General features: G+C 37.5%; 2 protein-coding genes across 4 annotated transcripts in view; both read left to right on the top strand.

Moving 5' to 3' along the window:
- The window catches only part of fam180a (family with sequence similarity 180 member A), a 35757-nt gene extending 27671 nt beyond the window's left edge, over nucleotides 1-8086 (top strand). For all 3 annotated transcript variants that reach the window (XM_028043685.1, XM_028043686.1, XM_028043688.1), the window contains 2 exons: nucleotides 6184-6281; nucleotides 6395-8086. In XM_028043685.1, coding sequence (XP_027899486.1) covers nucleotides 6184-6281; nucleotides 6395-6724 — 428 coding nt within the window. In that variant the 3' untranslated portion in view covers nucleotides 6725-8086. The remainder of the gene's footprint in view (nucleotides 1-6183; nucleotides 6282-6394) is intronic.
- A 4539-nt stretch (nucleotides 8087-12625) lies between these two features.
- Nucleotides 12626-26469, top strand: part of sema3c (sema domain, immunoglobulin domain (Ig), short basic domain, secreted, (semaphorin) 3C) — a 70149-nt gene continuing 56305 nt past the window's right edge. The window contains exons 1-2 of the mRNA XM_028043683.1: nucleotides 12626-12744; nucleotides 21522-21599. The gene's annotated coding sequence lies outside the window, so the exon portion shown is untranslated. The remainder of the gene's footprint in view (nucleotides 12745-21521; nucleotides 21600-26469) is intronic.

Below are 26469 nucleotides of genomic sequence, written 5' to 3'. Positions count from 1 at the left end.
CACATATTTGTTCTCAATCATCCCTCATTGTCAGTTCTCCCTGTAATTCAGCGTGACTTTGTTGCAGCTCACTCTCACAGATTGGACTCACACTGGGAGTATTGATGCTTCAGCCTGTTTGCTCTGAAAACGCTTGAATTTGTATCCGAGTCACAAGAATGTCGCCTCTTGACAAGATTTTAACACTCGTCTGGAGGTGAATTGAAATGCAGAAGATGAGCTGCTGCTGTGAGGATTTCATTCTCCTTTCTGTCCTTTTCACCTTTCTCTAATGCACCCAGAGAGATCTGGACTTCTTTTATTTTTTTTTTAATCCATTCGTTTGTTTGTTTTTTTTTTCTTTTGTCTTGTCAAAAGAAAAAAAAAACCCATCCCAGTAGCCAGGAGCTCTGTTTAGCCCCGCTAATTAATGCATCATTGTTGTTCTCTCATCTCCTTGCAAGCAGTTAGCAGGAGATTACAAGCTCCCTGCTTCCACATAATGACATGCAGGGGAAGTCTGCGCATACAAACATTGATTGTGTGGTGAACTGGAGGACAGAAGGAAACCCTCAACAAAATCATCAGAAACAAGAAGGGAGCCGAGTCAATGTGATCAGACGTCTGGGCTGAAATTTATTCTGAGAACAGCTAGACAGAATAGCAAGGACTTAAATGTGTCAGTTTCCTGAATTAGCATGGCAAAGATTTTATATTTTTGTTTTTATGGAGCATTTTAAGGGTTGTAGAAAGTATACAATAAACGAAAACAGGTGGCAATGAATAACAAGTCAAAAGAAAAAGAGTTTAAAAAATGTATAAAGATGTGTAGGTTTAAAGGGCTGAGGAAATGTAGTTCTTTTAATATAACTGTGTATAGACATAAGTAAGTGTTAGTCTAATTTCTAGAGCAAATATGTCACTACACTTAAAATAAAACTAACTTGCTTGTCATTTTTCAGCATGAAATGGGAGCTTGTTTTAAGTCAGTTACTCCTGGAGAAAGTTTTAGTTTCACCTGCAGATTATTTCACTTTCAGTACAGGAAAATATCTTGTTACAAGTGAAATAATCTGAAATAATAAACTTTTTCATGCACATTACAGAATTATTTACTTAAAACAAGTTTCTTTTGAGTTAATTTTGTCTTTATTTCAAGTGTAATAAGATATTTGCTCTAAAAACTACAACAAAAATACTTGGTAAAATGCTGGGGTTTTTCAATGCAGGACTAACAATCATGCGCACACACACATCTAATTGCAATTTAGAGAGACCAGAGGAAATTGGAGTACCCAGACAAAACCCACCCATGCACAGGGGAAACATGCAAACTCCATGCAAAAAGACCAGAAGACTCAAACCTAGAATCTTGCTGCAGTACTGATACTATATTCAGTTATACTATTTTTCTTTACAATTTATTATTATTTTGTTGTATAAAATAGAAATGAAAAAAAACAATGCAACTCACTCCAGTCTTTTTGAGATCTCATCCCTGCAGTGGGTTCTGAATAAGCAGTAATCTTTAACCTCCAAGTTTGTTGCCCCGGGCAACAACCAATAACATTTTGGTTTGTATCATTAAAAAATTTATGTTTTCTCTGCTGCTGATGTAAAGTTGCAGCTGAGTTAGCTGCTATGGCTTCTCTATATGTGCTGCAATCACACTGAGAAGGTTTGTACTGATCAATATGTTATATTTTTATGTCTAAATCCTCAGAAACATTTAGGTTCTGAATTTCATTGCATTTGAGTTCAGTGATGTAAGTTATTCCTGTATTTTTATTTACTTTTTCAGCTTTTTTTTTTAGCGCTCACTTGTTTTTTTTTCTTGATATTGTTTATGGTTGTTTTCCATGTTAGCCTTCTTCAGCTGCAGCCCATTCACCTAATTAAACTCACCTGGTCCTTGTGAATCAGTGAATCAGTCTGTGAATCAACATGGCAGAATGTAAATATAAGCAGCGATTCCATGAACAGCAAAGTGTTTTCTCACTATTTACCATCCGCTGAAGCATAAAGCTGGGGTTTTTAATTCTACATTCATCCAGCAGGTTAGATAGACACTGTATGGGATTACATTAATACCAAAATGTTTATATTTAATGACGAACTTGGTGACTGTAAAACATGTTTTCCCTAGCTGTGCCAATAACTAGGAACTAATCTGTGGTGTTTTATTGCTCTTCTGAACATTTATTTTGCCACAACAATGAAGAATTAAACTTAGGTCGCTTTGGGTAGCAGAAAAATTCTTTGCTGTACTTTCCACATGTAATACTCTAGCTTTGCTATTACATAAGTCAGCCGGTTGTAAGATTGAAGCCCTGAGACAAAAAACAACTTTATTTGATAATATGAAACATTTAAGTGCAAGACAACATCATGAGTAGAAGAAATAGATAACAGGGCAAATATTTACCATTATGGCTTACAATAAAATAGTCCCAGTATCAAATCTTTTTTTTCTAGTCACTCATTATGTGAACCTATAATAAAACCATATATCTCCATATTCTTTGTAAGTGGGGAAAGTTAAAAAATCAGAGATGAATAAAGCAATTATTTTCCCCAGTGTAGCTCTTTAGCACTCTGTTAGACATCTGTTGCTTCATTAGGTGGCAGGATGTTGGTGTAATGCTACCCAGATGACCTTTTGACCTCTGGCTGCTGCTGGTTCTCGTCTGCTTTCTGTTCTCTATATTTAGAAGGTGAGGAAGTTCAAAGGCAGTTCTGGAGAGGCTTTTTGTCTTCATTTAAAAGAATCATGGAGAATCCGTCCTGATGCATGAGCTGCTGCACCACTGGATGATGCACGACTTCCAGAGCTTCAATATTTTTTTCTTGCTGCGTCTGTGGGGGTGAGGACGCATGCTGAGGCTTGAAGGTCGGGAAGTTTCAGTACCAGAGCTGCTGCCTTGTTCTGCATTTCAAGTCATTTCCTAGACTGGTGGTAATTACCTTTTACATCTGGGTTATGGGGTTAGTACAGTTTGTATTTCAGTTAAGATAAAGTTATGAATGAGAGCTTAAAGATATATTTACCATGAGGCATAATTAGGTGCGGTGGTGACCCATAAAAATCCAGAGAATAATGAACTTATTATACATTTTCCTTGATTTTTTTTGTGTGTGATATTTTCAGCAAGGTTTCCCATAAAGAATTTGCTACGCCTGGTGCTTGGAGTGCTAGGGCAGTCATTCAGCCGTTCGCTGCGTTTTTGAGTTAAAAGTTTTTTAAAGTTGACTGGAAATTTGAAAATATCACTTGATAGTTATGCATTATTGGAAGACTGGAAGATTTATACCTAAACACCGACTATAAAGTCTTAAAAAAGGCAATAATTCAAAAGAAACTTAGATAAATTAACAATGCCAAGTCTGGTGGGGGCACAGAAACGTTTGTATTTCCTGCGGAGGATGAGAAGAGCACACCTGCCCCCGCCCATCCTCAAGACGTTCTACAGAAGCACCATAGAGAGCATTCTGACCAGCTGCCTCTCTGTGTGGTGTGGAAGCTGCAGCGCCTCCGACTGGAAGAACGTGAGGAGAGTGGTGCGGACAGCAGAAAGGATCATCGGGGCCCCCCTTCCCTCCATTCAGGACATTTCATCCCAGCGCTGCGTGTCCCGAGGCCGAAACATCGTCAGTGACCCCTCACACCCCCGCCATGGACTGTTCTCCCTGCTGCCCTCTGGAAAGAGGTTCCGCAGCATCCGGTGCAGGTCCACCAGGTTCCGAAACAGCTTTTTCCCACTTGCCATCAGACTGCTGAACTCTTAACTGGACTGCACTTAAAATCTGGTCTCCACTTTATACCTTGCACATGTACAGAGCTAAATAACTTATATTTTACTGTCATTACTGCACTTTATATTCTATATTTATATTTATATCCATATTTTATACTGTATTTTATTTTATTCTGGAGTAACCTCACAACATTGAAAGCTCAAAAACATTGTCCTGAGCCATATGCAACGAAATTTCGTTCTGTATTCACCCTGTGCATGCAAAATGACAATAAAGTCAGTCTAAGTCTAAGTCTAAGTAAAGCCTGGTCGCCCGCCAGACTTATAATACACTGAGGGAAATGATGATTGAGTATCAGGTGCAGCGTAGAAGCTTTGTTTGTGTTTTTTATTGGTCTCTCATCATCTTCTTGTTCAAAGAGTTGCAGCAAATATGTGAATAAAGTGTTTAGATTTTAAAGTAGTTCAATTTAACACAGGTATTTTAATGAAGAAGAACATGTTTTTGCACCTTTATAGCTTAATTCTTGGAGAATTGGGCTACAAACGAATATCTAATCACATATAAAACAAGAAAATACAGAAGTTACATATTGGCCTACTCATAACTCATAGTATTTTGTAAATGGACTCTACCTGAGTGGTTCAAACATCCTGCTTATGGTTTTGTTGAGAGCTTTCACATAAACTGTAGATTACACATAATGGGCCATGATTTGGACAATTATCATCCTGACACTGGTACACAGGGAGAAAGATGTTCTGCACATCCTGCATGTTTTAGCTGTTAAAGCAAAGCCAAAGCACCAACTGGAACTGAACCAAGCTGAAGACGGGTCCGCTTGGTCCGCTGCATGAGGATTTGGCTGACCTCATAACTGTAAACTGGAGCTAAACGTGTCTGTCTAGCACAACCGCAGAGCTAACACGGCAGATTTATGAGCCGATGCGGTGTTGTAGAAGAGCTGGGTCCAAATTCAGATGAGACCCAGTGCTTTTTATTGAGCCTCATTAATATTTGGGTATTTTTTTTAAACAAATATGAAGAGTGAGAGTCCGAAGAAAACCAGAAAACATGACTCAGTGGATTATAATGGCAGAATATGTAGAACATTTTCCTGCATTTTGATGTATGCTCTTTATTATTATTATTGCTGCTAAAATAGATTTTAAAGTATTTTTCTCATTTGCAGAAATGAGACTCATCACCAGAAAAAGACACTTAAAGCTGAAAATGTCACAATAAACTGAATATTGTGGTCTTAACATTGTGAGACCTTAAATGCCACACATCATTGTGTTTTCTGTAAAAACACAACTCATTTTATCAATATTATATCCCATTCAGCTTATTTATCAACATTAAAACATCCATTTTTCAGGATGGTAATCGACATGTTTGATGAAGTCCTTGGCTAACATTAGCTTGTTTCGTTTTATTTTGATATGACTCTTTGGTACCTCGTTGTGGATCTAGTTAACTCTGCGGATGTGGTGCTTTCATAAGTTGTGTTGCTGCACGTTGCTTTGAGCATCATTCAGTTTAATGAATGATGCTTTGTGTGTGTCTGGACATAATCTGCAGAGCAGGTCTCATGATTCAGTCAGGAAATGAATGTAACTGCAATAAATGAAAAACAAGCTTTTTGTTTTTTTTATTACAATAGAAATTGAATCTTTTTTTTATTTTTCCCAGTTTCCCTTTTTGCATTATCTGTCTTCTTGCTAACTGCTGCCCTGAAGTGTCTTGTTTCACCACCATTCACAACTTTCTGTTCCTGTTTTGGTTACTAATAGCTTCCTTTGATTTAGCATTATATACTTCCACAGTTAAAGTGGTTCTTGCCAGAAGCCACTTCAAATGCCAATAGTGTCATTATGTTACATTGCTACTGGGATGCCCACTGAAGCTTGCCATTTAGCTCCTGCAGCCCTGAGGTGTTACGGACGAAAGGTCCAAAGAAAACCATCAGTTTAAAGGTTACATCAATGAAATGCAACAAAAATACATTTAAATCCATGCTGAATATTGTGCATATTTACTCTGCTATAAGTTGTCAGATCCTGGGTGCTGTGTCCTGCGAATATGTCCAACATTTGGACTGGAAATGGCAGATTTTAACCAATATTTGATTGTTTCTGCAACAAATGAGGCAGCGGGTGTTTAATTCCACCTACTTCAGATTATTGGATCCAAAGCAGATATTATTTTCTCTGGAAGCACCAACTATAGTGCCACTCATACAGAAGCATCAACGTATCGGGTCGAAGACCAATTATCCTCCTCTCAGCTGGAGCCAGAGCCTCTGCCACCTGCTTTATATTTAAACTGTAATGAATCTGTGTTTACTCGACCTACGGCCCACCCACGCCCTCGCCTCATTAAATAATGTGCTGCAAATTTCTTAAACACAGCCCAGCTTGTCTAATTGAATTTCCTGTCGTCCAGCTCTGTATCCGTCTGCGTACTTGATAAAGCGTGGGGCGTACTCCCTGATCAATCCCACCTTCCTGCACTCAGAGGAGGACGCTAAGCTGCTGTTTGAGGTCAGTTTGGAACTTCAGATAAGCCTTAGTTGATGTTCGGAAGAAACCAGTTGAAACTTTGGAAATATGTGGCTGTTCGAGCACTTCCTGAATTTTTGTTCCTTTCTTTTCAGATTCTTCTTGCCGGAATGCAGATCCAAGGTCAAGAGCGCCCTCTGCTGATCCCAGATGAGGAGCTGGCCTCCATGAAAAGCGTGAAAACCCTAGAAGTTATCTGCGAGGATGTGCTGCCGAAGAAGCTTTCCGATATCCGCCGCCTTATGGCGGACCTGGCCCAGTGGCGGCGACCGCTCGGCTGGCAGGACTTTGAGAGAACGGTGCTGACTTTAGTCTACAGCTCACAGGTACTCGGTCAGATCAGCAACCAGCACCAGAAGGAGCTGTGGATGGAGACGTTGGTACAACTGGTCCGTGCTGTTCAACGAGACCTCACACCGACCTGAGAAAAACTGAGCTTCCCTCTCTATACTTTATGGTTCTGTTAGTTTAATACAACAGCTTATTAGGGACAACATAGATAGAAAAAGAAGAAATAAATTTCTGTCAAAAACTCATAAATGTTCAAGAAGAAACAAGGACATTTGTAAAATACTAAAGACGAAAACTTTAACTTTTATGGCTGCAGTAGTTTGACCCTTTCCCTGCCTGTTGGATGTCTTCAAGTAACTTTCAATGTTTTTCTCTGTCTAAAAACGATTTCTCAGCTCATTTAAATGACTTCCAAAAGCTATTTTACATAAAAAGCGAATAGATTCTCAGCGCATCAATATCCTTGATTGCTCATTTAAGGAAACGAAGAAACGTCTGAAGGTTTGCTTCAAAGGGCCCAATTTTTCCCCTCTTAATGCCGGAAAAGAGATTTCTTCTAATAAGGTTTTTGTGGATTACTTATTTCAGAGTTGATGGAGGGTAGTTATGGATCTTTTGAATGGTTTTCTCTCCTTCATGGAATTAGTTTTGCTTTTGCTTTCACTTTTATTTGTTTTATCTTATACAACAATTTTCAGGTTTCATTTTTTCAAGGATAGACCTAGTGAAAAAAAAATGGAAAGGAAAAAAGAAAAAGATATTCAAGCTCTTTCTGGTTATAACTTGAAGCCGAGTACAATTTAATTGTATAGGGAGAATACCATTGGTGCTTATTGTGCAGCATTTAGTGTAAAAATAACAATAGAAGATTTACAAAAGGTTAACCCCTTCATAAACTAGAGATTTTGTGCACAAATAAAATAAGAATGTTTGAAGGCGTCTAGATGGAGCTTTCCTTTATATGAAAATTGCATCAGGTAGCATGGTGGGGGTGGAGTCATGCTGTGGGTTAAACTGCCAGTAACACTGGAACATTGCATAAATTGGCTGGAAAACAATGAAGGTTAAATTCATTAACTTTGTCTCACATCAACAGCTTGGTGGCTGAAATGTGGACAAAATTCTGCATTCTCAGCAGCTTATTTCTGAATGGAGTGACATTAAATTCAGGATTTACCTTATAGGAATATAAAGTTATGTGTAAAAACCGGACGTGTACCAGGAAGTCCTCAAAGTTTAATCTATACACTTTCCACCAATACGATTGGTCAGAAATTCAACCAGAATTTCTCCAGAAGTTGTTTCTGATGAAAAAAAAACAAGTCAAGTTGCATCTCATCAAATATTAGTGGACATTTATTAATATTTTCCAGTCTGTATGTATAATTTTGACCCTATGTGAAGTATCAAAAATCTATAGAAAATGTAAATTGCTGCTCAAACGTTTGTATTTTCTTTTTTGATCCTCATTGTTGCCATTACATCCTGAAACGGTTTTTAAAAACTACAATTTAATGGGAATCACAAGCCTGTTGTAAGTTTAGATGAACTTCTTATCTGTGATATTTTTTCCTAGGTTTGTATATCAGTCACTAGTTTTCTGCTGAAGAGATTGAACTAAAGAGGAGAAGTCCGTTTTGGTTCTGATGCAAATTTTAAAAAACAAAATTAGTTGGGTTTTTTTGTTTGTTTGTTTGTTTTTCATATTTACATGAATTATTGAGTGAAGAGCGTAACTCCGAGTCATTTATCCACTTAAGTGGATAAGAAGCTGAAATATATCCAGAACTTAACCGGGATGTAACTGCGCTGATGTCCGTGTTAAGTGAGCGCCACCAAGTGGCTGCATGCGGAAGTGTTATTTTTCCAACAGCACTGTGGGCATTTCTGATTTATACCAACTAGAGAAATGAAACCAAAATTATAAATATCAATATTAGCATTTACTCTTTACCAAAAATATGTGTTGCAAAATGCAGCTACAATTTAAAATTTGATGTAAAAATTTTAACATGTTTCTCAACATAATCACTTAATGAAATTTATGAATTTTCAGACAAGAACAATCTATTTTCTAATGCTCTGTCTTTTTATTGTGATAGAGAATAAAACAAAAAATTTCAAGTGATTTGTCTTTGCTAATTCAAGGTTTATTTTGTTAAATTAGTATTTCTTCTCACTATTAAACATATTTTTACATGAATACTGAACTATATGCAGCTTCTTGCAGAAGACAAATTGCAGATTTATTTAAATTTACCTAATTTCTGATTTATATTGTATGATGTTACAGAAACATGTTGAAACGTTCAGAAAATAAAACGATGCTTTTGCTTGTCACTACATTTTGCGTATGAAAACTCAAGCTACACGTGCAACAGTAAATGAAATGCATCCTGCAAACGGATCAAAATAAATTCAGCTCAAAATATTCACTAGATGGCAGCATTTCCCATCATGCAATCAGTCAGAAGCATTATTACGTGCTGCTGCATTTTGTTGCTGATTGATCCGGATGGAATATGTCCAAAGCAACTAGAATAGGTTTTTCCTTTATTTTTGAGGGTTCGTCACTATTTTAATATTATTGATTTATACAAATGTAGAGAAGACTGATGCAGTGGAACAGCCGTAACCATGTGGCATTTTTAACTCGTTGCACTTTTTTAATTTGAGCCGAGTTAATTAGACCTGAGGCTCGTCAGAACTGGAATGCGTCTCTCCTGGTCGAGGTTTTCTCTGATCACCTCCAACTGACGGTTGTTTTAACTCAAGCTTATCGGCTGCATATGTTCCCCCCCCCCCCCCCCCCGCAGCTGTCAGGCATATTTCTCATGCTTCAAGTCTTCCTCTGCTGCCAGGGAAAGACGAGGCATCACGACATATCTACGTTTTTATGGTGGAGCATATGGAAGAGAGAGGTGGAGGAAGCCAAAAATAATTCCTGATCTGAGCCACAGTGAGAGCCTTTGACACAATATCTTCATTTGTTCTCGGAAAACAAGCCATTACCCTTTTCTTATTTGGAAAATACTGTCAGTCTGTGTGGGAATAAAGCCCCAGAGTGAGCATCCAGATGTAGAGCCGCGTGTTGGGAGATGATTTATGACATGTAACCACAAACAGTGTGAGGTCATTAACATCTGCCCCTCAGCCACTGCCTGGCCAGCGTCTCTTATCCCGCCTTCACTAACACCACATCTGGACTTAAGCTGTATGATAGCACAGCTTCTGATGCACTTGGCATTATAGCAGTTCATCATCAGCAACCGCAAATCGAGAAACGGGTGCAGGTCGCTGTTGCAGGCCTGTTATTCATACGCGGCTAATGTGGAGTGTATAATAGTAGCGGCGGCTTGCAGAGAGGTGGTGCTGGAGGGCAAAGACGCGGAAGGGTTGGACGGATGAACAGGCAGATAGATGGGTGGGCAGAGGTGGGATGCATTAGTCAGGGAGTGGGATACCTCTCTGAGAGGAGGGGAGCCAATTACACAGCCTGAGTGAGAGCAGACGGCCTCCTGCGTCTCGCTGCTTCCAGGAATCAACACGGTTTTTCACAGAAACATCAAAACAGCTGGAGAGAGGAGCAGACAAAGCTGCTAGGGAGGTAGAGAACCGATGCTGCGTTTATTTCCTTCAAGTTCCACATTTTAACATGTTACAACCGCAATTTTCACAGCGTTTTATTCATATTATATTTGAAATGGATGTTCCCAGACCTTTTCGTTCAATGTTTGCCCAAACAATATCGTCTTCTGGGTGATACAAAATACATCAACTTTGAAAAGGTTTTTACTTTTTTTTCTACACTCAGTAATTATTACATGTATTTAGCATCTCCAGTCACTGATCAGTTACTCAATTAGTTGACATTTATTTCAATAATCGATTCATTGTGATTAATCGGATTCATCGTTGCAGCCCTATTAATTTAGCTAACTTGTGAGGCTAAATTGCCTTTTTATCTGTATACTCTAGTCCAGTGTTTCCCAACCCTGGTCCTCAAGGCACACTGTCCTACATGTTTTAGAGGTTTCTCTGCTTTAATGTGCCTGATTCAACTGACTGCAGTTCAACAAACGCCTGTTAATCAGTCATCAATTGAAATCAGCTGGACTGAAGCAAGGAAATACCTAAAACATGCAGGGCAGTGTGCCTTGAGGACCAGGGTTGGGAAACACTGATCTAGTCAATGATTAATCAAAGACTATTAGTTTACAATTATTTCAATAATCGATTCATCATGTCAAGTTAAAATATCCTTTTATCTTTACTTCACAATTATTCACTACGTTGTGTTTGAATAATTACCGTATTTTTCGGACTACAAGCCGCTACTTTTATCCTACGCTTTGAACCATGCGGCTTATAGCCCGGTGTGTCTTCTCTGTGATTTTAGCAGGAAGTGAATCATTGGAAGTCAAAATTGGAAATCAAAGAAGAAAGTGCTAATTTCCATTCAGAACAAGCTCATACTAGCAGCAGGCAAGAAGGATGAAATTTCTTCAAACTCATATGATGCAGCTTTTAAGTTGAGGGCTGTCGATCTGGCAGTACAGGAGGGAAATAGAGCCGCTGCATGTAAACCCGGCGTGAACGAAACCAAGGTTCAGCTTTGGAGACGCAGGGCTGCGTCCTTAATATATCCAGCTGGTTTATTAGGACGCTGTCCTCTGCTGCGTCCTTGTAGAAAACTAGAGCGGCGGAGATACCAGCTGCTTATAGCCCGGTGCGGCTTATATATGTACGTTTCCAGGTTTCTTTTTATTTATTTATTTTATTTTATTGTAGCTGCGGCTTATCGTATGGTGCGCTCTATAGTCCGGAAAATACGGTACACAAACTCCAACAATGTTTGTGGCTGTTATGTAACAAACTTTTAAAAACGTTCAGTTGTTTTTCACTGTAATATCTGTGATTCACAGAGAAATCTTTTATCTGTCGTTTTCCATCGTCACTCGGACCCAACAGGTCCAACTTGAGCCATTTCTCACTGTTTTAATTAAGTTTTACTTTCCCACCAACGATTTCCTGGGAATAGCAGGATTTCTGATAAGGAGGCTGAGGGAAACCTGGCAGGCTGACGCTCCTCTACCTTCCCAAAGTCTTATCAGGTGCTGGGATGAAGGGGAGCCGGATTCACAGGGGAGTTGAGGTATGCTGTGTTTCAGCAGAGCCCTGATGTGATTTCACATAGTGAGGCTCAGCCGCAGGTGGAGCATAAAAGCGCGATGATGCCTCTGTGGGTGGACGACGTGTTTAAAAAGTGAGGCTGCAACTTGTTTTTAATCAAATCAATATTAGAAGCTGGATTAATATAAATGGAAAATGATGTGAACAGTATTACTCTGAGCTCTTTAACTAAACCTGTTTATTTCAGCCTGAAGCAGCAGATTTTTTCCATTATAAAAGCCCACATTACTTCATGACTCTGCTTGGAAAAAGTGCTTTAAAATGTGTAACTTGTATATAATTTGTATATTAAAGGTATTTTCTTCACGTGAATTGATGTATTAACTATGAAAATGTTTTATGTTTCTTGTTTTATATAAATTTCTCTGTATAATTTGAGAATAACAAAACTTTAAGTCCTAAAGGTTTTTAAAATCATGACTTTTGTTTCGAATCAATATTTGACACAATAGTTTTCAATATGGATTTAGTCAACAACACGTCTTACAAACTCAGAATTCAGACTTTTATTTTGTAAAAATTCAAATTTTGTCGTTCAAAAACGATCCAGCATGATGCCAGAATAAAATAATGTCAATAAGCATACCTGTAAATGTTACAGTGTTGCATTATTTTAGGCTGCGTAAAATATGCAACTTTTTTTTTAAATGCAAAGATACAAGAGATGTTTGGGTTTTTTATGTCCCACATATCTTGCTATATTCTAGACATTTTTCTGCATCTACTGCTGTTTTTAAGGTGTTGTCTTATTAGTTTATTCTTATGTTCTGTTTCCTGTATATCTGAATATTTTTCTTTTAGATTGTAGTAAGTTTGGTTTTCCTGTCTTTTCTTTACCACAGCTGTGCCACATTCCCCCTGATGAGTTCACCTGGTTCTGTTGCCACTTCTCTACGCAGCCTTACTAACTTTGCTGCAGATTCTTCTTAGCTTCTCACTGGATTCTTCCAATCTACAGCCTGTAAGTTTTGTTTTTTTATTAATATTTTTAAAAAGTGTCATTTGAGCACTTGTCTGCAATTTGGCTTTGCAAAATAAGGCACAATGTTTTGCACATAATCCCGGTAAATCTGGAAGTTGGTGAAAGTGATTTTTTGTTTATGAAACAAAGCATTGACAAATCACTTCAGAGCATAAAGACATTTAAAATTGTCATTTGTTCAGGTTTCTTGACCATTTGGTCATGTGGAAAGTGTTAAATTAATAATATGTTTAAGGCCAAATACAAATGAAGCAGCAAAAAGATGTAAAAAGAATTTTTTAAAAGTTAAAACTAATTCTTTTTTCTATTTATATAGAAGTTAGCATTGTCACTGCAGCACAGCTATGATCTGCCAGAGGTTAGAAAAGTAACAATTCCTCCATGAGCTACTTAAAAAACAAAAAGGTGAAAAAGGGTATTTTTAATTTTTCTTCTTAGAATATTGAGTTCATATTTGCCATATTCTACATCACATAGGATAAATCTATAAACGTGAAGTTATACAGATAATGTCATAAATTACCTCCATAAATTTATTTTAGAAAAGGCTGGATTCTTTTTTTAATAAATAACAGAAGAACCAAACCAAGGAATTCAGTAAAAACAAATATATTCAACTCTGGATTTCACAAAATCATGTTTGTCTTTCTGGTTGACCTCAAATTTGCTCCAGATGAAGTTACCTGTTTGGCACATTGTAATGTTTACAGTGGAATATATTATTAATCGTCCTGAATGATCAGTTTTGTTTTCACTGTAGTAACGGTAGTTTGCTTTTACTGGTTTAGCATAAACTAACTCAGGAGACACGGCGTCAGTAAGAAGAGAGCAGTTTGTTTCAAACAGTACAGACTATCTGCTGCGGTGTGTGTGTGTGTGTGTCCAGGAGCGCAGGCGAATTCACCAGAGCCCTGCTTCATTATGTGTTTGGTTTCAAACTGACTGTGAAGAAGTGTACTGGGCCTCTGGGAGCCGTATACCAACCACTGACTCACACTTTGCTTGCTCTCTCATTTTTCCACACGTTGGGTTGGGATGGCATCAGCACAATCTGCTGACATGTAAAGAAATGATGCTGGTAAATATCCTTACCCTCATTCTGACCTTAAACTTTTGGATTTTGCTGTCGAATCCCACATTTTATATGGAGGAAACATGTTTATGAGGAAGCAAATGTTAGAAAAGAAAGACAACTGATTTACTAGCCCTGGGTTGCATTCGGCATAAAAACCAAAACATCTGTTTTGTTTTGTGTTGAAGTGGCTCCACTGATGCTCTCAGTCAGCAGGCAGGGAAACAAAGATCATCCCCGAATGAGACGGATTGTTTACTAATTCTCTGGAGGGTTTTTTTAAATTCTAACCTTTCTTGTTTATTTGAACGAGACTGTCTTGTTTTTCAGAAGTAATGTCGCTGTAAACTCAGGAATGCAAAAGATGAGCAATCCTGCAGATCCCGCCGTCTTTTCTCACGCTAAATCCCACCAACTCATCCAGGAAATCCTGTCTGTTGCTATGATATGACATAGCAACAGGCATATAAACTAAGATCATTTCTTTGTTTTTAGCCGTCAGAAACTTGTCATGAAATACTTTAGATTTTCCCTATTTGTACAAATCTCAGCAAGCTGCTTTCCTTTCCTCAAAGTGTAAATCACATTTCTTGTTTCAGAAAAAATACAAATCTACCTCCATTATTCTCTTATTTTTCTCTATGAACACAGTAATAAGCTTTCATAACATTTAATGTTGATTTTAACTATTTTCCCTGAATTCATATAGTTTCAGGTTTTAAGTTTTGCCCCTTTAATCTCCTGACCATTTTCTATCAAATGTCTTGCATTCCTTTCTGTTGTCAATTTGTCACATGGACCCGCCTGTTTGCCGTCTGCCTCAAGTTTTGGTTAGATCTGTTTCCAAGAAATATTCCCCATCCCATATGAGCCTCTAAATATTTTCAGCTCCTTTCACAGTCATCTTTTCAGTTTCCTGTTGAACCTGGTCAGTGCATTTTACTGCAAATCCAAAGAACAAATTCAATCTGTCCAACTCTGTGTTACTTTCTTATTGTTCCCATTGAATGCTGCAGAGATTACACACGTTTGTTGTTCCTCATCCCTTTTTGCTCCTCAGAATATTTGTTTTTTTTCCATAGTCTCAGCATCTGCTAAAGTTTCACCACCGGTTTGAAAATAATGTGCCTCTCTTCCTTTAATCTTACAGGGAACCTATGATGCAAATTCATACTTGGCATGTTTTTATACATCCATTTGGGTTTCTACAGAAAAAAACACCCAGCCATTAGAGTTTTTTGATGTTTTGAAGATTAGCTGTTTCAAAAACCTTCTGAACGTAAAGTCAGAAATCAGCAGGCACTGTCCGTTACCTAGCAACCCCAGTGAAGCCAAGCCCGTAACCTAGCAACACAAGTGTAGCGCCAGCACATTTGTTCAGCTGGTTTTATTCCCGTATGCTTTGTACAATGGCTGCTGGAAAAGACAAAGTCTTTTGTTGTTGACTTACCGTTCAGAAAGCACTTGTGGCACTCTTGTGCAGGAGGCTCCACTTCTGCTTTTCCTAACACAAATTGGTATGTGTTAACCACTTTATGTCTCTGTTTTCCTCTGTTACCCAGAGCCCTCCGTCTCCCAGTCATCTAAAACACAAAGCTAATGAACACTTGACTTTCAAAGTGGATTCACATTAATCAGCTGCAAATTTAAAACAATAATTAATCCCTGAAAAGTTGCTGGTGTCTCATATAAACAAAATTTTAAAAGTATAATGAAATAAACCCATTCTTTCATCTTTCCTGCTTGAATCTCAAGGCCTTTGCCTGTAAAAAAAATTGGCACCAGTAGGAGGGTGTTGGTGGACATAACTGTTGAGGAAAATCTTCTGTGTTCAGAGCAATATAAATAACGTACATGCTGCTGCTTCTAAGCTGATTAATTGTGCTGTAAACATACCAATTATACACAAAAAGCCATTTAAAATGACTGAACATGCAGGGAGTCATTAATTCTGCAAAGTGGTTACTTCAGAATGTATGCTTCTAAAAAAAATGAAAACTGTAAAATACATCTTAATACTAAAATTACTGACATGAACAAAGAAAACCATCTCACTTTATTGGATTTCTATAAGTAGACCATCTTTTAAGCTGCAAAAATGATTGTTTTACATAAGAAAACAATGTTAAAAATTCAGATTTGGCCTCAGCAGTGCTACTGCCGGCCTGAGGCTCAGATTCATTCCTAATGCAAGCCAGAGTTTCCTGTCCTGCTGACCTTAACAGTCAATGTGCGTTTCATAAGTCTACATTTTGGCTGCTTTAAGATCAGATGCAACGCTGCAGGCGGATTGAATTTCACATGGCTATTTATGGGGTCAAATGTTAAAAATGAGAAGGGGAGAAAGAGTTTAACAAAAAAGACGTCCAAGTCAAAAAATATAAAACTGATTCGGTTTTACTTTTTTTACACGCTCATCACTGGAACTCAAAGCTTTCAACTTCACTGCCTTTGGACAGTTTTTATCATCTTGAACTGTTCCAGATTTGATCTCCGATTACCTTTCTTCAAACTTCAATGCATTTTATTGGAATGGTCTGAGATATACTAATGCAACAGCTGTGAGATAAATGCAAAAAGATGCATGGTTTCATCATCAGGTCCAAAATGATTGTGTGTGATGGGAGAATCTATTGATTGAATAGTTATTATTATTATTATTTATATTATTAATAATTTTTTTTGCCCATATCCAACCTGCATCTGACTTTTTCACCGCAGACTTAACGGCCTAATTCTGATCGTTTCACCCCCAAAAAATATAATCTGAGCCACTTCTATATGTGGAACTAATTTAAATCGGATTATTTTCAAAGCATCTGCAGTCTAAACTGTCGTCTCATTTATTTGACTTTTACGTTATTGAGATGAGACATGCGTTAAAATTACTGCGATACGGTAAACCAGGATGAAAATAATGGCTGAAAACTTTGTCACTATGTCATCCTACAGAAGTTGTCAATGTCAAAAAGCTTTCGGTAATGGCTATCTTTCTGGTTTGTTTAATATCTTCCCTATCTTGTGATAACACCGTAGACTCTCGTTGCTGAATAAACTTTTAAATCGATGCGTAACATCTTCATCCATTATTACGTCTGTAACCGATGCGCTGCCGTGTGACGTCGATGTTCTTCTTCTGCGCATGCGGGTCGCTTTTGGAGATGTAACCAGTTCACACAGACGTTATTAATTAGCAGGAGGAACGACCACGACAAAAACATAAATAAAACAATAAAAATATCAGAATTAAGCATCAAGATCTGCTGTGTGAACGGAGACCAAGTCACTTTACACAGATTACCTGTTCTGTCTTGTTTTACAATTAAAGGTTTCTTATAAAACAGTATTGAACAAAAAGCATCACTTATAGGAGGAAAAATGAACATAACATGAGATTCAATGTGTAAAAGTTCAAGGGCTTTGAAAAGTTTCCAACATTTTGTATGAATTAGTTTTCCTTAGTCAGGACAGAGCTCTCACCTTTTATGCAGGTGCAGAAATGTAATACAGTTACTTAGAGTAGTTAATATTATAACTGAAATACGCTCATATTAGATAGTTGTAATTGTTTGGCTTGTCTTCTTGCCCCTCCTGTCGCCTTAAAGATAACATTTTTGTGCCAATGACCTTGTCGTTTGTGGTAAAGCAACTCGGATAAATAAATCTTCATGGCTGGGGAATCTGAAGCGGCATCTGTCCTGTGAATTTGCAGATTGACATCCATCAATAACTGACCGCCTGTTAAATGATGATGAGCTAAATACCGGCTCTGCTTCCATGTAGAGATTGACTCACATCTGGCTGATGGATAGATGTCCAACTCAATCTGGAAGTGGGGAGAAAACCACACAGGTCCTCTGGGAACCCGGGTCCACAGGTTAACTCTGACACAATCAATCCAAGCCTTGAATGAAATTACCTGGGAGGATCCCTGAGCTTTCACCCAGCCAATTAGGACAATTCATCATGTGGAGGTGGAGATGGTCCCATGGCACGCACAGCCTCTTACTAATTAAACCTCCTGGCTTCTGTCCCAACTGCAGATCATTTTCTTAAAGCTCCATGGAGGCTGGGCTGGGCTTTTCTTTTGGTTTTTAGAAGCACTTTTGGTTTGAGTGGGTTATAGATCTTCCAGATTGAATGTCTGGACGTCTATAAGGTCTCAGTCTAAAGTCGTAATCAAGAGAATAAGTGAAAGACAGGTCAAAGGTTGAGCTGCAACCGAATTCTTGTTGAGGCGAAGCGAAATAAAAATCAAAGTAAATCGGAAAACCAGAGGTACTCATGAATGGCATCTTAGAATATTAACCCTGTAAGACCCAGTGGCATTTTACAACATCTCTATTTCAAACAAAAACAATTTACTTCTGGGGTTTTTTTTGTTTTGTTTTTTTACCCAACCCTATCGTTCAATCTCAGAATGCTACTGGATCGGAAATTTGCAGACAAGTTCCTCTCACAGGGTTACTTGTCGCTAATTTATTGTTTACATCGTTAAAAAAGAGCAAAATGTATTCATTTAAATTTACTTGATGGCGCAAGAATGCAGAACATGTTTTATTTAATATTAAATATCAAAACACTTTCACAAAATGTTACAAAAACAAACCTGAAAGCATATTTTCATCTTCAGTGCTCCTACAAAACGAGCTCAAAAGTTGAACTTGTTTGTTTTTCTATGTCTTGATCTTCCACGGTTGAATTTTAATAGATACACCTGCATAAATTTGATGAGATATTGAAAGGTTGGGACATTATTTTAGAAACCTTTTCCACTTCATGTCATGCAAAAATCAATAAAAATACATTATGGTGTGTAAGAATGTTAAAGTTCAGGAGACACTAATACTACTGGAAAGCACAAATGGCACCCAGAAGCATTGGTAAATGATATTAAATTTGATACAGAGAGGAGAAAATTTGATTTCCTGAGGTTACTAAAAGATGCCGTATTACTGTCATGCTGTTGGGCAGAAGATAAGGAGAACATCTGAGCTTTAATAGGCAAATTTGATTCAGCTGAAAAATTACACTGCACAGATTAATGTTGCATTAATCCTCCTGGATCATCTGCAAGACGGCGTTCTGAAGATATACGATTCATTTTTATGCTCTGATAAATGAGTCTACCTAAAAGGAAAAAGAGACTTGGCAGGATTTCTGTGCTCAACTCCAACAAGGAAAACTGTCACGATAATTAAAGCTGAGGGTTCCTCAGATAACAGTCTCACTGCTAATCCTGTGCATATTGATTAAACTGTCAGGGCCTCAATCAGTTTGTCACTCAGGGTTTAATTAACCATTAGGGCCTCCAGACTGAGAAGTAAATAACAGGTACGGAAGCAACCAGCCAGAAAATTTGCATACCTCCTGCACGTCTCCATTCACCTGGAAGAGTTCAAGTTGGAGTTTGAGAGGCTTTGGATGCAAAGAAGAATGCTAAAAATGCTAAAATATTAGATGACAGCAGTTTCTTCTACTGCCTACAAGTTGCTTAGTTCCAGCTCAAAAAATGGACATCTGTTTCCATCAGCCGTCCCAGACCGAGGACAATCTCCAATAAGTCTTCAAAGGACTTCAGGTTCTTTTAGCTGTAGTGATTTGCCATAAAGCAGATAAAAACACTTTAAAGTTGTCAGGCTCTGTTTGATTGGGGAGAAAAATTGCAACATTTGTTATATATTCAACTTGTGTTCTTCTCTTCCACGCTACATCGGGTCAAACCAACCAAACCGTTTGAGAAGCCCGTTCCCCTCCTCGCGGATGGGGGCGCTGCACCAAGAACAGATGAAGGAAACAACATGAAAATCTCTGAAAAAGACTCGAGTGCAACTTCCTTATTCACAAAATGTAAACAAAAATGAAGCAGCGCCAAATTTTAGTGGTTGTAGGATTTCTCCCTCTAACGCTACACTCGTACTTTTGTTTTGGTTGTATTTACCCAGAATGCCCTGCGCTACAGTTGGCTTCCTGTTTTAGGAGCAGTCTCTCATCCACATGGCATTCACATATGTATTCGAACCGCACCACAGTTCACATCAACCAAACCGAGATCTTGAATTCGGACTTTTTTTGTTCGGAATTCTGATATTTTCTAAGGATTCTAAGTTTTCTAAGGATTCTGACTTTTTTTTGTTCAGATTTCTGACTTTTTTTCAGAACTCTAACTTTTTTTCCAGGAACTTTTTTTGATTCTGACTCTTGATTTCAGGAGATTAAAGAAAGAATTCTTAGGGGGAAAAAAAGTCAGAATTTTGAGTTTAAAGTTTGAATTCTGTTTTTAAGTGACCCTAATCATATTCCAAATAGAACCTACCTTTGATAACTTCCAAATTAAACTTGGGGTCTTTGGTAGTCAAAATCACCACTTTTAAAGCATTTTTTGGATGTGTATCCATCGTTATGATTCAGACAGCAGCGTCTGCTTTTTCTGCATCTGTTTGATTATACATTCACACCTCCCCAAACAAACTTTCTAGGCAAACAAACTGGAGTTAAGAGCATGCTGAATCTGTGTGGTCAACATTTTTTGCTTTATGGCATTCTGTAGCCATCTGGATCGTACCACATGCTCGAGTTTTTAGGGTTAAGATCGAAGACCTTGGATCGAAAACACAGTCATATCACTTTTCCTTTTTAACTCAGCTGCTGCTAGTTATAAGAAGTGTTTATGGTCTTTAACACTGATTACATAGAGTGTGCATGGAAAAGCAGAACATTGTCCAGAGCATCGCATTGACTTGACCTACATATTTTCTTCCCATAGTGCATCCTTTTGACTTTTCTTTCTAAATGACACAAGTGCGTTAGCATCCTGTTAGCTGTGTTTCAGATTTAAACCTCAAATTTCTATTTTTTTTTTTTATAGGAAACTTTTGTCTCAAACACAAAGTTGCATAGCTAGAGAGAAAAAGACAGAAGATCAAACATTTTTAAAGTAAAATGTAATGCTGTCCACCTAAACTTAGACCTTGCTTGGATTTAATAAATCAGATTCAAATAAAGAGGCTTGTAGAGATCCACACTAAATAATCTATTTATTTCTTCTTTTGGGATGAATAAATGAGTTTTTGAAGTGCATTGAAAACAGCTAAATCTATTGCAGTGTGTGTTTGTTCAAGGAAGTGAATATAATCCTTCCACTAGTCTGTTTCTGCTAGCTTAATCCTATACAACTGTTCAATGTCATTTTTATTTAATCTTAAAGTTTGCAACAAAAATAATCTGTCACAGATGAATTATCTTGAGTTTCCCTCAAAGTGTTTTTCTTGCTTGTCTTGTGAAGGACTGATGATCCATCTTGCACATATTTGGGGTCAATGACAGTAAGGATGCAGCAGAGCTGTTAAAGTAGCGTTATGTATTAGCTCCGCTAAGCAGCGTCTGCAGATTTTATGTTCAAACTCAGAGGTAAAAACATCGTCCATCAACCAGCCTGAGACCATTACAGTGAATGTAATCTAATTGAAATCTGGTTTTTCAGTGACAGAATACCATCAGAATTTGATTTATTTTGAAATTTATCATTCTTGTTTGTTCACCTCTGACCTCAGCAAGCATATAATGTAGCAGGAAGTTTACACAAGAAGTCATTTGTAAGCGATGCTTGACCCGTGGTTGGTATATCAGCTGGGTTCCTGTCATGTTGGCGCTCCAATCTGATGAATGCTCTTCTGTTTCTCAGGAGTCGCAACATTAAGTGGAAGTTGGTGTGGATGCTAAACTCCAGCAAAGGAAGGACAAAAGACTGGTAAAGAAATCTGTGAGTCATCTGAAATGCAACTTAAGCTTTTATGAAGTTGTCCCTCCAGCTGAGTGGCTGTTACGGGTTTATAAGGACTGTTTATAAGAGTGGAGCGCTGGGCGAAGGTGAAACGAAGAACGTTCTCACATCCTCTGGGGCTGGATAATTTAAGTTTGGTATCTGGGAACCGAAGGTTCACGGTTCACGGTCAGCAGTTGCTGAGATTGTAGATCCATAGGGAAGCATTTGGTGTGTCAAAGGCTTTCCACTCACCTTGCACTCCCAACACCAGGGAGCTGACGTCATCCATATGAGTCTGATGCCAGGGTCAAGAAAGGGATATGACTTGACCTTTGGCCTTTGGTAAAATTCAGCCCTGCGTCAATCATTCCTGGATGTGGGGCTGCGGCTCCTGGCACATCTGGCCAGGATGCAGGTAGTGTGTGTGGGCCGCAAGGAATCTGCTGATCCGTTATTACCTGATAGTTAAGTATCAGGCCTCAATTACCTGATCAGTCGAGTATTTCCAGAGAAGCCTGGCTCTCAAAGTAATAAGCTGGTAAATTATTTCAAATTTAAAAAGCATAGTGGCCAGAAGTAATATGGAAGTGGATTAGTGGCTCTTTTTTTTGGTCAAAATCAGACTTTTTCTAAGGATTCCAACTTTTTTTCTCAAAATTGTGACTTTTTTTTTTTTCCGAATTTTGACATTTATTCTCAGAATTTTGACTCTTATTCTCAGAATTTTGACTCTTATTCTCAGAATTTTGACTCTTATTCTCAGAATTTTGACTCTTCAGAATTTTGACTCTTATTCTCAGAATTTTGACTCTTCAGAATTTTGACTCTTCAGAATTTTGACTCTTATTCTCAGAATTTTGACTTCAGAATTTTGACATTTATTCTCAGAATTTTGACTCTTCGGAATTTTGACATTTATTCTCAGAATTTTGACATTTATTGTCAGAATTTTGACTTTTCAAAATTTTGACATTTATTCTCAGAATTTTGACTTTTTCCTCGGAAATTTGACTTTTTCCCAGACATTCTGAAGTGTATTCCTCAGAACTTCTCTGATTGTTTTTCCCAGAACTCTGACTTTTGTGATGTCTTAGAAAAATAAAGGTCAGAATTTTAAGTTTAAAGTCTGAATTCTTTTTCAAACTGTCCCTAATCCTCTTCTGTACAATATCTATCTTTGATAACGTCCAAGTTAATATCAAGGTCTCTAGGAGTCAAAAGCAGCACTTTTGGATGTCCATCCGTCGGTACAATTCAAACAGCCCCACTATTGTTGAAAAATGTAACATTAATCTGTCTGCTGGTGTTTAAAATGATGGAGAAAAGAGGCCTTTAGGGCACTTTAAGGTTTTTACACTAGTGGAGAGAAATGTTTTGTGGTTAAAGCAGCACCAACAATGACAGATATTTACATTTTGTTAACTGAGCTTGTCACAAAACAGAAACATGTCAAGTACTTCTAATCATATTCAAAAATGGTTTTGAAAAGTTGATTTATTTCATTTGGTTAAGTATATCATGAAATTAAGTGAAAACAAAACCTTTATTTCTGTTAATGTTAACAGTTATATCATTTTGTTTTTCTAAAAACATTCAGATCTGGAATAGATTTAGCATTTTAACTGATGGAAAGGATCGCTGTGACAGCAGAAAATCTGCACCGTTTACAGTTTAGAGAGCTCATCCTGTGATTGACAGCCAGTCGGTGAAAGACAGTTGACCTTTGACCCCTAATGAAGGCTCAATCGGACAATCACGACCCGCGAGAATTGAAATAAACCTGTGAGCGCCGAGTGGATGCATATCGGCATCGTGCAAATCGATCAGAGTCGCAAATATTGAGTGACCTTTTTGCTCTGGGATCATCAGGAAGAGAAATCTCTTCTCTCTGCCTGATTGAAATTCCAGGAAAGAAGATTTGAAGCAGCTACCCAAAGTTAAAAACGGTAAACAAAATTACCTCAGGCAGGTTTTGTTTTTTTTATACCTTGACTCCACATGCCGTAAACCATGATGAGTGTTTTCTGGGTGGAATGTGCTTCATGCAAACAATTTTCTCTTGTTTTTCCAATCTTTATTAGATTTTCTCCTGCTGCAGTAACATCATTGACATTATTTCTTGTCATGGAGAAAATCAAAAACACTTTTGTGAGTTTAACAAAAGGTTAAGACAACAGGAAGCAAATAAAAGGATTTTTTAATCTTATTTTTTCCTACTGTAATGTTTTATTTTTCTTCTAATCACAGACATCACTTATACTAAAGTTAAATACGTGGCTTATTTAATGTTAGATTTCAGCATAATTTTCAACATTGATTAGTGATTATGAAACAAAATCTAGATTCCTTTTGCTTTGTCTTACTGTGTAAAATGAGATCAGTGCAACATTTTTTGTCCATTATATCAAAATATACTGACTTTACATTTAATCCTGGTGATTCTTGTGAATATTTACATTTGGAAAACTGGACATTTTGTGCATATGAGTGAATCTGATCAAATCAATGTTCAATGTCCAATTTATTTACATAGCAATTGTAAAAAACAGATTTAACAAGTGCTGCATAAAAACAGTAACACAATAGAATAAATTGATGAAAAGAGAAAAAATATTACAAAAAATAAAAGTAATAAGTAAATAAAATAAACAGAAAAGTTGCAGTAGCAGGCCTCAATTAAATGCCAATGAATAAAAATAAGTTTTAAGAAGTGATTTAAAACGATCCAGACTGTGTTCAGGTCTAGTAATCCAATCATGATGTAATGAAGGCATGGATAATTCCTTCAAAATCCTAAAACCAAAAATAAGATTTCACCTTTGCTAAAAGCCGCAGGTGGTTAAAAACTTGATTTATCAACTGAACTAACTTGTTTGTCAAACTTTAAATGGATATCAAAGATAACACCAAGTTTCCTGGCAGAAGCCAGACAAAACGGGGCTGAAGAACCAATGAGTACGAATGTTTTGACCAAATGATCTGACTTGAGTTTTGTTATGATTTCTCACTGGTCTTCCAGTTAAATGTTAGCAACAAAAATGGCCGCCTTAAACTTGAAGCTCTCCCCTCCACATGCATGAAATATGTCGACATCCAGACTCATTTCTTAAAACCTACAGCTGTCCTTTACACTAATAACAACGCCGGCGTCAGGCGATATATTTACTAAAATCACACTTTGACATTATGTGCCGTTCTTCTTTATTACAAGCCACCGTATCCTCTGATGCATTTCAGTAATTGAAACGTCCTTCAGGAAGACGTGTTGATGATTAACGGGGGGAATGATGAAGGACCCAGACTCGGCTGGAGATGTTAGAGGAATTAGAGAATCCCTTTCAAGCTGCTTGATGCTTTTCTTCAGTGATTAATGCTGAAGAAAAGCATTAATCAGAAAAGCTCCAGTCATCACAAACCTCTCCCTGTGTTGCTCCTTTTAGGACCACTTAGCTTAAGCTTTTATCTGTAAACACTTTGCTTTTTGGGGAGCTGTTTGATGACCTGCAGAGTCTCCAGCCTTTTTAGGCAACAGCATGAGCTACAATGTGTTAGTCCCTTCACCTAGATACTCTGAACTTCCACTCACCTTTCACTGGGGCTCATCGCTCATTGTTTCCCTTTAATTACCTAAAAGCAATTGTTTGGGGGGGATTTCCTTGAAATGGGAGAGCTATCGTGGCAAAAAGCCTTCGAAATTCAATTGTTCTTACGTCTTTATAACTCCGAGAATTGCTTCCAGTTCTCTCCTCCCAGCAGCTGTTGCCTGCACTAGTCCAACAACTTGTCCTGATTTCCTCGCCAGTTGCTCTAATCTTGCATCGTTCTGCAGTTATCAGCCTCCCACAGACTCTGAGCGACATTTTGAAACAACTCCCTTAAACACATCCCCTCCGATTCAGAAGAAATAAAGAGGAATTTCACAGCTGTGATGTGAAAGATGCATAATTTATTGAAGTTCATCCCCGCAGACATTTGTGATTTAATATATCTTCCTTATTTTGCAAAGATCTCAGCTGAAATTTCTCAAATAGATAATCTTAATCAGAAGTTGGACTGTCACAATAACAAATTTCACAGAAATTATTGCAATTAAGGATAATGTCATTTTGAGAACATTTTCAGCTAATATGATCATGATGGTAAAATAATGCAAGTTTGCCTAATTAAAGAGAAGATAGTGGTGAACCATCACCTTTTATTTTTAAAATTATACATTTTTCAAGTGCTCCTTGTTTTATAAAACACAACAGACTGACTAAACATGAACCTTTAATATGTATCTTATGTATAAGTATGTACATTTAACTACAAATTTCTGCTGAGTATTCTGATATTCACACTTATTCAACAAGACAGTATCTGCATTTCTATTACTCAGTTTGACATTTCAAAAATAAATTTGCTTAAAAAAAACAGGCCAATTTTTTTAAAAAGCTAGTTTTTTTGATTGACAGAAGTGTTTTCTCGTTAGGTTGAGGTGATTTTCTGATTTTTTTTTTAAATTAGTTTATTTCACGAAACTGCCATGAAACAGTTTTCTTGCGTCACATGATCAACAACGTTGCCATTGGCGCAAACTTCGAAGACGACAGGAAGTGATAAGAAGACGATGGCGCAACATTTTTTTTAAATGACTTAAACAAACTTATTCACATCTGATTTTAATTGCATTTATTATTAAAAAGAAAGCAGTTTTTTTGACAGAAGCAGAATATTGACAAAGCTTTACAAAGCTTTTTGGAATTACCTCCCAGCAGCTCTTCAGTCATTCTTTAAGAAAACGTTTAAAATTGGTGTTAACTTCAAACAATACGTGACTTTTAAATTGCTTCTTATAAATTTGACTTTTATTCTGGCTTTCTTTTAG

This window comes from Xiphophorus couchianus, chromosome 17, assembly GCF_001444195.1.
Source record: "Xiphophorus couchianus chromosome 17, X_couchianus-1.0, whole genome shotgun sequence".
NCBI lineage: Eukaryota > Metazoa > Chordata > Actinopteri > Cyprinodontiformes > Poeciliidae > Xiphophorus > Xiphophorus couchianus.
This window is presented reverse-complemented; position numbering and strand designations above follow the sequence as displayed.